Here is a 13948-nt window from a genome sequence, read left to right as displayed (position 1 = left end):
CAACATGCTGCTCAAGAAAGAAAAGCACTCCACTTAATTCTGGACTAAAATATTTTAATCTCCTATGTATCTCTCAATCCATTCTCTGACTCCACTATTACCACCATTCCAGACTGAATTACCATCATTTTCTTGCTTAGACTCCTACAGTAGCCTCTTAAATAGTTTTCTTGCATCTACACTATTATCTCTCAAATCCATTCTCTTTATTACATTCCATAGATTGATTTTCTTCAAAGTACAAATTCAGTTATGTCCCTTCTTTGGTTAAAATACTTTAAAATAGTTTTTTCAGTGGCTGGCATAGCTCTTATAATAAAAGATCCAAATGATTAACATTGCCTACAAGGTTCCATAATGTCACATGGTCGGTGAGTCTCTAAGCTGCAGGATTCATGTATGCTGTTTATCCCCACCAGACCCCTAGTTAGGCAAAGCAGAGACCAATCAGTCCTCCAAGAAAACCCCAGATAGGTGAAAATATTGCAAATAAAATCTGCTCTACTACCACTATCTAAAAGGAAGGAAGAGGCAACTAGGCTGCTGCTATATACTCTTGCCTTACCTCCATAAAATTGGCTGGTAAGGACACAAGAGACCCACATAGATTTCGACAGTTTATTACTTACATAGACCGCAAAACAGGATCAGCATGGTACCAGCTGCTTGCATCCCTAACCCTACAGAATGACCCTGAAATGGAAGGGCCAAATGATACCAATGGTAATGTTGCTTTGTTTTTAAGGAGTCAGCTCTAGGCTGCAGCTAAGCAGTTCCAGGTATGGGTTACTGACCTGAAAGGGGCAAGGTAGAAAATCCTATGCCTTACTGGAACCAGGAGGTAGATGAGAAACTACCTTAAGGTAGCCTCATGAAAGATAGCAAGCCTCCTATAAGAAAATGTGATAGGGGCTCAAAGGAGAGAAAAATCACTTCCAGATGGGGTGATGAAGATGTATCTTCATTAGAGGGGTCATTTGAGAAACTTGATAGGCCTCTGATAGATAAAGAAGTGAGGGTCTTTTAAAACGGGGTAATTTCAAGGTACAATCATAGAGGACTAGGACTGTTTGAATAATGATAAGTGAATGTGTTTTGATGGACATAGGGTTAATATGGGTGCTAGAAAGGGAGGCTAGAATTGTGGAGGATCTGAAGTATGGAATTAATTAGTTTGCAGCAGTAACTATTCAAGGAATACTACAAGTCAAGGAAATCAGGTAACTAAGTAAGAGATGATACCATAAACTGGTGCAAAATTTCTCAACCAGTAAGCCATGGCATATCTTGCAAAGTATTATGTTGAAACCTTTCAGCCAAAGACCGCTGGGGAGCACACCTGTATTTGAGGAAAATTAGGTATTTTTTAACTTGCCGCAGAAAAAGAAAGCATAGCCCCGGTAGAACTGTGGGTCATCTCAGGGAGTTGGGAGGAGCTTATTCTAGGATTTCAGGTTGTACTGGTGATTCTTAGAAGGTTTTAGGGAAAGCAGAGGTCAATTCTAGCTTGGGTGCTCTCAGAAAGTGGGGTATTGGAAATTTTGGGGATGGGAAAATTAAAGAAATTGCAGTCATTTGTGTTAGCCAGAAGAGGGGGATGTTCAATTACTTTTGTGGTTCTTGTGTGTCCTTTTCTCTAACTTCAGAAATAATTACACGGTACTCTTATTGCTGCCTTCTACAGTTGCAGAGTGACTTATCTGAGTATCGTTTATATTCTGCACAAGTTGTTTATGTTCAGCTGGGAATACTGTTCCAACTGTCAGCTTCCAGCTGCCGGGGATGTTTTATTACTTTATCAGTACCCAATACATTGATCTGCCAAGCACTTAAAGCATCCAGCCAGTTGCCTTCTGTGGTGAGCAGCCTTACCCATTCATGCCAGGGTGCTATAGATGTATTATCATTGTCTAGATGTGCCATGCCTTGAAAAAGGTTGATTGAGCAACAACATTACAAATGAAGAATAAAGAGCCAATAAAGGTTGCAAAGGTTTTCAAAGCTGTTTATTATCTTCGACATTTCTGGTCTACTTAAAGTCTATGTTCCAGCAAAAATAAACTGATTTCTGTTTCTACAGTCTTTGGTTTGTCCCCTTTGGGTATTACATCTTCTACCTAGAACATCTTCCCTTGGTGCCCTTCTCATATCCATATCCTGTCTGTCCTTCAAGGGCAGTTCAAATGTCTCTTTCCTCATGTTGGGAGAGACTGAGTGCGAACTAAGATCAAGAAAAAGCCTACTTAAAATATAATAAATGAATAAATTATATATTTGGATATATTAAGTCTAGCTTATGGGGGTCAAGTTGGAAGCAATTTCTCCCTTCTATAAATTCACATAGCAAATTTCTTACACCCTAAGGCACTTATTTCTAACATTTATTAAATATGTATGGTGTCCTGTCTACTAGCAGCTATCAGTGATGCCATCAAAATGCTATGAGGTTTGGTTCTTTCCAGGTTCTTCAGGCTTAAATATAAAGTAGCAGACAATTTCACAACTCCATCCTCATTCTTACTTCACTCAGGACAAAAGTTACCAATATTCTGTGACATTTAGCTCTATCATGGAGGTTAAGAGAAGCTAAAGGTGGCTTGATGTTCCTTGTGAAAAGCTCGGATGGGGCTAATAGTGGGGTAGGGCTAACTGTTATCAAAAATATATTTTAAAAAATTATATGTTAAGTGGGTTAATATTTGAGAAAGTATGAAAATCGTAATCTTTTGGTACTGTCTGAAAGGAAAGAGACTGGATAAAATTAATTATGCATATAGTAAAAAATAGACTTGTTTTTCTTATATTAATTTAGGAATGACTACCTGCAAAAAACCTGGGAATCGAGAGTGTAATCATCACTGTAAAAATAAGCATACATGTGGACATGACTGCTGTGAGTTCCATAAAACAAGTCTCTTACAGGTTTTAAAAATTGAAAGGTCTTTGATGAATTGTAATGACATCTTAATTATCTGGGTGTGATATTTATATTATTCAGCTTTTAACTCAAATCATTTTCTTTTGTGAGCAACATGAAAGAAAAGTAAATATTAGATTAGAAATTTTAAAGAAATTTGGGTTTATATGATCAGTACCTAAAGCTCAATCTAAAGAATCTAGAACTTCTTTTTATAGGTAAAACTGGAGTCACACAGAAGACAGAAATGAAAGAGCCAACAATTTCTTCATATTTATCTGATTTAAGAAACAGGAACATTGTTTCATCTCTTCCTCCAGTTAAACGTTTCAAGGTTAGTTTTAATAACATGTATCTCTTGTTCTATAATTAAATGTATATGGATAGTCCTTTATTCTGTGTATTAATTAGGTAGGTATCCACATTGTACTTCAGAGTTACTTGAGGGCTTGGCTAGGAATATGACCGTTATTCATAATACTGTTTCTCAAGGAAAACACATTGTAGTTCTTAGTAATTAACCTGTAACTCTGCTTTGGGACATAGCTATACAGCCCCTTCCCTCATTAGCCTTTTTTTTTAAACCAGAAAGTAAGAGGGAAATGAAGAAGGATATATAGCTTGGTTTGGTTCAGCAGTTGACTACACACTCTTGCCCTTTCCTGGCTCTGTTTGGAAAGTCTGAAATTGATTTTGATTCATGCACCTAGAGGAGTATTGAGAAAGAGCCTCTCTTCCAAGTGAGGAAGGAATGGGAGAACCTACTAGTTGACAGGCTAATTGCCAACAGGCTTATTCTAGCCTAAGTCATCCTATCCAGGGCAAAATAACTGATCAGGCCACAGAACAGATCCAGGAAAATGGCAGAGTGCCCGTTTCTTTTCCAGGACTTTTGTAGAATGAAGATTCTAAGTCATGAGGCCCAAAGAAGGGGAATATTGGGAAACGGAGAGGCATGCAGGTTGAAATGGCTGCACTTCCTCTGAGATAGTAATTTTTTAGTAGTACAAGTTTTTCCCTTCTTCCTTACTTCCTCCTTCTCCTCCATCCCTTCCTTCCTTCCATATTGTTCTTTCTTTCCTTCTATAGTCATTGAGCACCAAGAATATGCCAAACACTGAGATAGGTGCTAAGATACAATGATGAATAAGACAGTCCTAGTCCTCATAGAGCTTAGGGTTGAATGAAGGATCCCAAAAGTAAATCGGTTGGGATGAGTGATTCTGTGACAGAAGTGTAAGGTAACTTGAACTTAAATAGAAAATGTACTCACTACACATATGGTAGGCCAGGAAAGAATTCCTAATAAACATGGTTGAGACCTGAAGGGTATATAAGCATAAGCCAAGTCTGGAGAGGTGGGCACCAGAGTGATGGAGAGGGATTGAAAAGTATTCCAGACATAGAGAATGTGCAGTGGTTCAGAGCTGAGAAAGAGTTAAAGATGTTTTTAAAAATTATCTTTAGAAAAAAAGTAGTCAACACAATGTAGAAAAGAGATTTTTTTTTTGAAAAATCTGTGACAGACATAGCAAGACTATCTGAAATAACAGACCTGAGAATTTGAAATTGGTCCAAGAACCCAGGAGAAAAAGGTTGCCAAGTTAATAATCATAATAATACAGTATGTAATACAGTATTGAAGTATTCTAAGTCATGAGGCCAAAACAAAGGGAATTAATAAAGTAATACAGTATGTCTGGAGTTGAGTGGAGACCTAGCCTGAGTTTCTCATAATTCATTGGTTTTGGGGCTTTATGTACCAACAGAAATTTTACTGTTTTGTTAATTTGTGAAAATGTATTGATGTAAGTTTGATAGTTGAACTTGTTTCTTTTTATTAATAGATGCAGATGAATAAATCTCAAAGTGTGGACCTTAAGGAGTTTAGTTTTACTTCAAAACCTTCTCTTCCCAGTGTATCAAGGTACAAATATTATGTTAATATTTAAGGTAAAATATTCATCCTCCAAGTAATCATTTATTCAGAGAAAGGTGGCCACTAACTACCTTCAAGTCACAGTATTCATTTAATTCCATAATAAAGTAATGATATCATAAGAGTTTCATTATCTTTCATAATCTAAATTTATTGAGGACTCTACAGGTACAGATAAAGTAATTGCAGCTCATATTCCTGGTTAGTAAGCAGAAGACCCTAGATATTAACTCAGCATTATCAAGAGTGTATGTCATTTCCCTTCCAGATGAGGGCATTCTGTATGTAATACTGTAATATACTTAACAACCAGTACAGAATAGTCACTGATCAGTCATAGCAGATGCCACTGCTATTTTAAGGGATCCTAACTTTTGTTATCTAACTAAAAGTAGCATTATCAATGGACTGTTAAGAATACACACAGCAGATATCTACACATCAGGAGTATGTAAAGATAACTAAGTATCTATGCTTTCATTAAGCACCTGTTTTTACTGTTTATTAACCAGACTGGTATATTTTATCATAGAAGTGTGTAGTGCAAGATCCACTTTTTTTCATTTATACGAATAAGTAGTTTCCCAGTCAGATTAATTACAATATCTTCTTTAACATTTTATGGTTTTATTTATTCTAATAAAGGTCAAAATATTTAAACATACCTGAATTGTCTGTAATGGAGCAGAGGGATACACATGAAATTTGTGCAAAAGTTCCACAACAAGAACTATCTGAGTATCAAGACAAAGGTAAATTAAAATTGATACTAATTTGAGAGAGCATATGATATGTTATTAATTCAGATTGACAAATAATGTTATTGAAAAACCAATATCAGAAATTATTATGGTTATTAACTTGGCAACCTTTTTCTCCTGGGTTGTTGGACCAATTTCAAATTCTTGGGTCTGTTATTTCACATAGTCTTGCTATGTCTGTCACAGATTTAAAAAAAAAAATCTCTTTTCTACATTGTGTTGACTACTTTTTTTCGATAATGAGAAGAGCTGACAAAATAATGGATCTTTGGATATACAAAGCATTAAAATGCTGAATTATTTTCTATATCTTTAGAATTATTAAAAATCTTGTGTTTATAAATTTAGTCCAATTTTACAAAATAATGAGTTACCTTAGGAAAATTATCTAACCTCTTTGGGCCTTAGTCTTATCTTTAAAATTAAGGAATTAAATTGGGTGATCTTTAATATCTCTCCAACACCTAAACTTATGATTCTTATTATTTCTACAATAATGTGAAAAAAATAACTGAGTTTGTGAGATATAGCTGGTGTGTGGTCTACATTTTTTATCTTTGTTATTAAGTTAATGAGATAATGCATATAAATTCTTCAGTATTGGGCCTGGTTTATCATTACTCTGGATCCTTCCATTAATAGCTTCGTTTCTGTGGGTCATTTCTGGCTGCTAATAACCAGTTAAAATGTGTGAGAAACAATACTGGTCATAGAGTTGATAGGTTAAGTAGCTGTATATAGAAATAGCAAACTTGGGATTTTCTGAAAATAATTTCATGTGTGTGGCCCTGGCATCTATTGCCACTCTTTCCTTCATGCTGTCACTTTATGCTTCTTTTAGCCATAATTTAAGATCTTTGGTAGGCAAGGGCTGGAGTACCCACCACCTCATATCATACCATGGCAGCCATGATGTGTAAGATCAACTAAAGTATCCTAATCTCACCAGGAGTATCTAACATAGCTAGGAGGTATAAGATTGTCAGTCCTCTTATTTTTATCTCCCTTCAACCTCTAGCCTTCCAATTTATTCCTTGTATGGCTGTTCTAGTCCCTGCCCTTCTCCATACCAGAGTTTATTCTTTCTTCTGCTTCCTCTCAAGTTGTTTTTAATGTAGTTTTTCTACTGTTATTTCTTTCCCATCTGTTACGCCAACTCAATTTATGTTATGATATAAAATTTTCACCTAAATACTTTAAACCCCCAATGATAACTGTACCATTTTACTGAATGGGCCACTTTCTCTTTTTTATTAAGGTATGATTGATATACACTTATGAAGGTTTCACATGAAAAAACAATGTGGTTATTACATTTACCCATATTATCAAATTCCCCCCCATACCCCAATGCAGTCACTGTCCATCAGTGCAGCAAGATGCCAGAGATCCACTATGTGCCTTCTCTGTGATACAGTGTTCTCCTCATGATCCCCCACACCATGTGAACTGAACATAATACCCCTCAGTCCCCTTCTCCCTCCCTCCCCACCCATGCTCCCCGACCCCTCCCCTTTGGTAACCACTAGTTCATTCTTGGAGTCTCTGAGTCTGCTGCCATTTTTTTCCTTCAGTTTTGCTTCACTGTTATACTCCACAAATGAGGGAAATCATTTGGCATTTGTCTTTCTCTGCCTGGCTTATTTCACTGAGCATAATGTCCTCCAGCTCCATCCATGTTGTTGCAAATGGTAGGATTTGTTTCTTTCTTATGGCTGAATAGTATTCCATTGTGTATATTTACCACATCTTCTTTATCCATTCATCTACAGATGGACACTTAGGTTGCTTCCATATCTTGGCTATTGTAAAAAGTGCTGCGATAAACATAGGGATGCATATGTCTTTTTGAATCTGAGAAATTGTGTTCTTTGGGTATATTCCAAGGAGTGGGATTCCGGGGTCAAATGGTGTTTCTATTTTTAGTTTTTTGAGGAACCTCCATATTGCTTTCCACAATGGTTGAACTAGTTTACATTCCCACCAGCAGTGTAGGAGGGTTCCCCTTTCTCCGCATCCTTGCCAGCATTTATTGATCTTAGTCTTTTCAATGCTGGGCATCCTTACTGCTGTGAGGTGATATCTCATTGTGGTTTTAATTTGCATTTCCCTGATGATTAGTGAGGTGGAGTATCTTTTTATGTGTCTGTTGGCCATCTGAATTTCTTTGGAACTGTCATTTCATGTCCCCTGCCCTTTTGTTAATTGGATTATTTGCTTTTTGGGTGTTGAGGTGTGTAAGTTCTTTATATACTTTGGATGTTAACCCCTTGTCGGATATTTCTTTTTTTTTTTTTTTTTTTTAGATAATTATTTTTTATTGAAGGGTAGTTGATGCACAGTATTACATTACATTAGTTTCAAGTGTACAACACAGTGATAAAACATTTATATACATAATTCTAGGTTCCAGCTATCACCCTACCAAGCTGTTACAATATCTTGACTATATTCCTTATGCTATACATTACATCCCGGTTACTTATTTATTTTACCATTGGAAGTCTGTCCTTTTTTTTTTTTTTTGTGAGGGCATCTCTCATATTTATGGATCAAATGGTTGTTAACGACAATAAAATTCTGTATAGGGGAGTCAATGCTCAATGCACAATCATTAATCCACCCCAAGCCTAATTTTCGTCAGTCTCCAATCTTCTGAGGCATAACAAAAAAGTTCTTACATGGAGAACAAATCTTACATAATGAATAAGTTACATAGTGAACAGTACAAGGGCAGTCATCACAGAAACTTTTGGTTTTGCTCATGCATTGTGAACTATAAACAGTCAGTTCAAATATGAATACTCATTTGGTTTTTATATTTGATTTATATGTGTTTACCACATTTCTCTCTTTATTATTATTATTTTTAATAAAATGCTGAAGTGGTAGGTAGATACAAAATAAAGGTAGAAAACATAGTTTAGTGTTGTAAGAGAGCAAATGTAGATGATCAGGTGTGTGCCTGTAGACTATGTGTTAATCCAAGCTAGACAAGAGCAATAAAACATCCACGTATGCAGAAGATTTCTCCCAGAACGGGGGGGTGAGGTTCTAAGCCTCACCTCTGTTGATCCCCAATTTCTCACCTGATGACCCCCCTGCGACTGTACCTGTCTTAGGTTGTTCCTCCCTTGAGGAATCTTACCCGTCTATGGCTTACCCGTCTATGGCTAACCAGTCATCTTCCGGGGCCATACAGGGAAATGTAGAGTTGGTAAGTGAGAGAGAAGCCTTATTGTTTGAAATGGTTAGCTTTTTATTTCTTTGCATATTTATGCCCTGTAGCTTCTATGCCCAGCATTTGTCTTGAGGTATCTTTACCACTTGGAAGAATTATGATACTCGGTAAATTTGATATGAGGTACAAATTCTATTTAAGGGTTGTAATTAGGAAGAAAGAAGAAAAGCTATAGAAGTAGCAGGCGGAAGAAAACATGAGAAGATTGATTATTTCTTTGACATATCTTCTTGTAGAGTAACCTCAGCATGTATATGTTTTAAGCTACTACTTAAATTGCGCACACACATTAACATAATAGGAGTATAGTTACATAACCAAAGCATACCTGTAATTACCAGCCATCTCCAGTGAAACCAAGAAAACCGGTTAGGCACCTTAGGCATTTGTGAAAACTTATCTATGATATGGTGGATAATGTCCAACTGAACTTGAACAGTCTGAGAGAAATCAGACAAATTAAAACAACCCCCCATGCATGTTAATCTTAATACCCCCCTACTTCTCCCCCCCCCTTTTCCCTCCCTACCCACCCATCCTCCCCAGTCCCTTTCCCTTTGGTACCTGTTAGTCCATTCTTGAGTTCTGTGATTCTGCTGCTGTTTTGTTCCTTCAGTTTTTCCTTTGTTCTTATATTCCACAGATGAGTGAAATCATTTGGTATTTCTCTTTCTCCGCTTGGCTTGTTTCACTGAGCATAATACCCTCCAGCTCCATCCATGTTGCTGCAAATGATTGGATTTGCCCTTTTCTTATGGCTGAGTATTATTCCATTGTGTATATGTACCACATCTTCTTTATCCATTCATCTATTGATGGACATTTAGGTTGCTTCCAATTCTTGGCTATTGTAAATAGTGCTGCGATAAACATAGGGGTGCACTGATCTTTCTCATACTTGATTGCTGCATTCTTAGGGTAAATTCCTAGGAGTGCAATTCCTGGGTCAAATGGTAAGTCTGTTTTGAGCATTTTGATGTACCTCCATACTGCTTTCCACAATGGTTGAACAAGTTTACATTCCCACCAGCAGTGTAGGAGGGTTCCCCTTTCTCCACAGCCTCGCCAACATTTGTTGTTGTTTGTCTTTTGGATGGCAGCCATCCTTACTGGTGTGAGGTGATACCTCATTGTAGTTTTAATTTGCATTTCTCTGATAATTAGCGATATGGAGCATCTTTTCATGTGTCTGTTGGCCATCTGTATTTCTTTTTTGGAGAACCGTCTGTTCAGTTCCTTTGCCCATTTTTTAATTGGGTTATTTGTTTTTTGTTTGTTGAGGCGTGTGAGCTCTTTATATATTCTGGACGTCAAGCCTTTATCGGATGTGTCATTTTCAAAGATATTCTCCCATACTGTAGGGTTTCTTTTTGTTCTATTGATGGTGTCTTTTGCTGTACAGAAGCTTTTCAGCTTAATATAGTCCCACTTGTTCATTTTTGCTGTTGTTTTCCTTGCCCGGGGAGATATGTTCAAGAAGAGGTCACTCATGTTTATGTCTAAGAGGTTTGTGCCTATGTTTTCTTCCAAGAGTTTAATGGTTTCATGACTTACATTCAGGTCTTTGATCCATTTTGAGTTTACTTTTGTATATGGGGTTAGACGATGGTCCAGTTTCATTCTCCTACATGTAGCTGTCCAGTTTTGCCAGCACCATCTGTTGAAGAGACTGTCATTTCACCATTGTATGTCCATGGCTCCTTTATCAAATATTAATTGACCATGTATGTCTGGGTTAATGTCTGGATTCTCTAGTCTGTTCCATTGGTCTGTGGCTCTGCTCTTGTGCCAGTACCAAATTGTCTTGATTACTATGGCTTTATAATAGAGCTTGAAGTTGGGGAGTGAGATCCCCCCTACTTTATTCTTCTTTCTCAGGATTGCTTTGGCTATTCGGGGTCTTTGGTGTTTCCATATGAATTTTTGAATTATTTGTTCCAGTTCATTGAAGAATGTTGCTGGTAGTTTCATAGGGATTGCATCAAATCTGTATATTGCTTTGGGCAGGATGGCCATTTTGACAATATTAATTCTTCCTAGCCACGAGCATGGGATGAGTTTCCATCTGTTAGTGTCCCCTTTAATTTCTCTTAAGAGTGACTTGTAGTTTTCAGAGTATAAGTCTTTCACTTCTTTGGTTAGGTTTATTCCTAGGTATTTTATTTTTTTTGATGCAATTGTGAATGGAGTTGTTTTCCTGATTTCTCTTTCTGTTGGTTCATTGTTAGTATATAGGAAAGCCACAGATTTCTGTGTGTTGATTTTGTATCCTGCAACTTTGCTGTATTCCGATATCAGTTCTAGTAGTTTTGGGGTGGAGTCTTTAGGGTTTTTTATGTACAGTATCATGTCATCTGCAAATAGTGACAGTTTAACTTCTTTTTTACCAATCTGGATTCCTTGTATTTCTTTGTTTTGTCTGTTTGCCGTGGCTAGGACCACTAGTAGTATGTTAAATAACAGTGGAGAGAGTGGGCATCCCTGTCTAGTTCCCGAACTCAGAGGAAATGCTTTCAGCTTCTCGCTGTTCAATATAATGTTGGCTGTGGGTTTATCATAGATGGCCTTTATTATGTTGAGGTACTTGCCCTCTATTCCCATTTTGCTGAGAGTTTTTATCATGAATGGATGTTGAACTTTGTCAAATGCTTTTTCAGCATCTATGGAGATGATCATGTGGTTTTTGTCTTTCTTTTTGTTGATGTGGTGGATGATGTTGATGGACTTTCGAATGTTGTACCATCCTTGCATCCCTGGGATGAATCCCACTTGGTCATGGTGTATGATCCTTTTGATGTAGTTTTGAATTCGGTTTGCTAATATTTTGTTGAGTATTTTTGCATCTACGTTCATCAGGGATATTGGTCTGTAGTTTTCTTTTTTGGTGGGGTCTTTGCCTGGTTTTGGTATTAGGGTGATGTTAGCTTCATAGAATGAGTTTGGGAGTATCCCCTCCTCCTCTATTTTTTGGAAAACTTTAAGGAGAATGGGTATTATGTCTTCCCTGTATGTCTGATAAAATTCCGAGGTAAATCCATCTGGCCCGGGGGTTTTGTTCTTTGGTAGGTTTTTGATTACCGCTTCAATTTCGTTGCTGGTAATTGGTCTGTTTAGATTTTCTGTTTCTTTCTGGGTCAGTCTTGGAAGGTTGTATTTTTCTAGGAAGTTGTCCATTTCTCCTAGGTTTCCCAGCTTGTTAGCATATAGGTTTTCATAGTATTCTCTAATAATTCTTTGTATTTCTGTGGGGTCCGTCGTGGTTTTTCCTTTCTCATTTCTGATACTGTTGATTTGTGTTGACTCTCTTTTCCTCTTAATAAGTCTGGCTAGAGGCTTATCTATTTTGTTTATTTTCTCAAAGAACCAGCTCTTGGTTTCATTGATTTTTGCTATTGTTTTATTCTTCTCAATTTTATTTATTTCTTCTCTGATCTTTATTATGTCCCTCCTTCTGCTGACCTTAGGCCTCATCTGTTCTTCTTTTTCCAATTTCGATAATTGTGACATTAGACCATTCATTTGGGATTGCTCTTTCTTTTTTAAATATGCTTGGATTGCTATATACTTTCCTCTTAAAACTGCTTTTGCTGTGTCCCACAGAAGTTGGGGCTTAGTGTTGTTGTTGTCATTTGTTTCCATATATTGCTGGATCTCCATTTTGATTTGGTCATTGATCCATTGATTATTTAGGAGCGTGTTGTTAAGCCTCCATGTGTTTGTGAGCCTCTTTGCTTTCTTTGTACAGTTTATTTCTAGTTTTATGCCTTTGTGGTCTGAAAAGTTGGTTGGTAGGATTTCAATCTTTTGGAATTTTTCTGAGGCTCTTTTTTTGGCCTAGTATGTGGTCTATTCTGGAGAATGTTCCATGTGCACTTGATCCTGTTGCTTTTGGATGTAGAGTTCTGTAGATGTCTATTAGGTCCATCTGCTCTACTGTGTTGTTCAGTGCTTCCGTGTCCTTACTTATTTTCTGCCCAGTGGATCTATCCTTTGGGGTGAGTGGTGTGTTGAAGTCTCCTAGAATGAATGCATTACAGTCTATTTCCCCCTTTAGTTCTGTTAGTATTTGTTTCACATATGCTGGTGCTCCTGTGTTGGGTGCATATATATTTAGAATGGTTATATCCTCTTGTTTGACTGAGCCCTTTATCATTATGTAGTGTCCTTCTTTATCTCTTGTTACTTTCTTTGTTTTGAAGTCTATTTTGTTTATATTAGTACTGCAACCCCTGCTTTCTTCTCGCTGTTGTTTGCTTGAAATATGTTTTTCCATCCCTTGACTTTTAGTCTGTACATGTCTTTGGGTTTGAGGTGAGTTTCTTGTAAGCAGCATATAGATGGGTCTTGCTTTTTTATCCATTCTGTTACTCTGTGTCTTTTGATTGGCACATTCAACCCATTAACATTTAGGGTGACTATTGAAAGATATGTACTTATTGCCATTGCAGGCTTTAAATTCGTGGTTACCAAAGGTTCAAGGTTAGCCTGTTTAGTATCTTAGTGCCTAACTTAGCTTGCTTATTGAGCTGTTAAATACACTGCCTGGAGATTCTTTTCTTCTCTCCCTTCTTGTTCCTCCTCCTCGATTCTTCATATGTTGGGTGTTTTGTGCTGTGCTCTTTCTAGGAGTGCTCCCATCTAGAGCAGTCCCTGTAAGATGTTCTGTAGAGGTGGTTTGTGGACAGCAAATTCCCTCAGCTTTTGTTTGTCTGGGAATTGTTTAATCCCACCATCATATTTGAATGATAGTCGTGCTGGATACAGTATCCTTGGTTCAAGGCCCTTCTGTTTCATTGTATTAAATATATCATGCCATTCTCTTCTGGCCTGTAGGGTTTCTGTTGAGAAATCTGATGTTAGCCTGATGGGTTTCCCTTTATAGGTGACCTTTTTCTCTCTAGCTGCCTATAACACTCTTTCCTTGTCCTTGATCTTTGCCATTTTAATTATTATGTGTCTTGGTGTTGTCCTTCTTGGATCCTTTCTGTTGGGGGTTCTGTGTATTTCCGTGGTCTGTTCGATTATTTCCTCCCCCAGTTTGGGGAAGTTTTCAGCAATTATTTCTTCTAAGATACTTTCCATCTCTTTTC

At 37.2% G+C, this 13948-nt stretch overlaps 1 protein-coding gene across 2 annotated transcripts in view; it reads left to right on the top strand.

Annotated features, from left to right (window-relative positions):
- The window catches only part of HFM1 (helicase for meiosis 1), a 167542-nt gene that overhangs the window by 137649 nt on the left and 15945 nt on the right, over positions 1-13948 (top strand). For both annotated transcript variants that reach the window (XM_057500410.1, XM_036889361.2), the window contains 4 exons: positions 2813-2893; positions 3136-3251; positions 4765-4844; positions 5502-5608. In XM_057500410.1, coding sequence (XP_057356393.1) covers positions 2813-2893; positions 3136-3251; positions 4765-4844; positions 5502-5608 — 384 coding nt within the window. The remainder of the gene's footprint in view (positions 1-2812; positions 2894-3135; positions 3252-4764; positions 4845-5501; positions 5609-13948) is intronic.

This window comes from Manis pentadactyla, chromosome 4, assembly GCF_030020395.1.
Source record: "Manis pentadactyla isolate mManPen7 chromosome 4, mManPen7.hap1, whole genome shotgun sequence".
Taxonomy (NCBI): Eukaryota; Metazoa; Chordata; class Mammalia; order Pholidota; family Manidae; genus Manis; species Manis pentadactyla.
The sequence above is the reverse complement of the archived record's forward strand: the minus strand, read 5'-3'. Positions and strand labels throughout refer to the sequence as shown.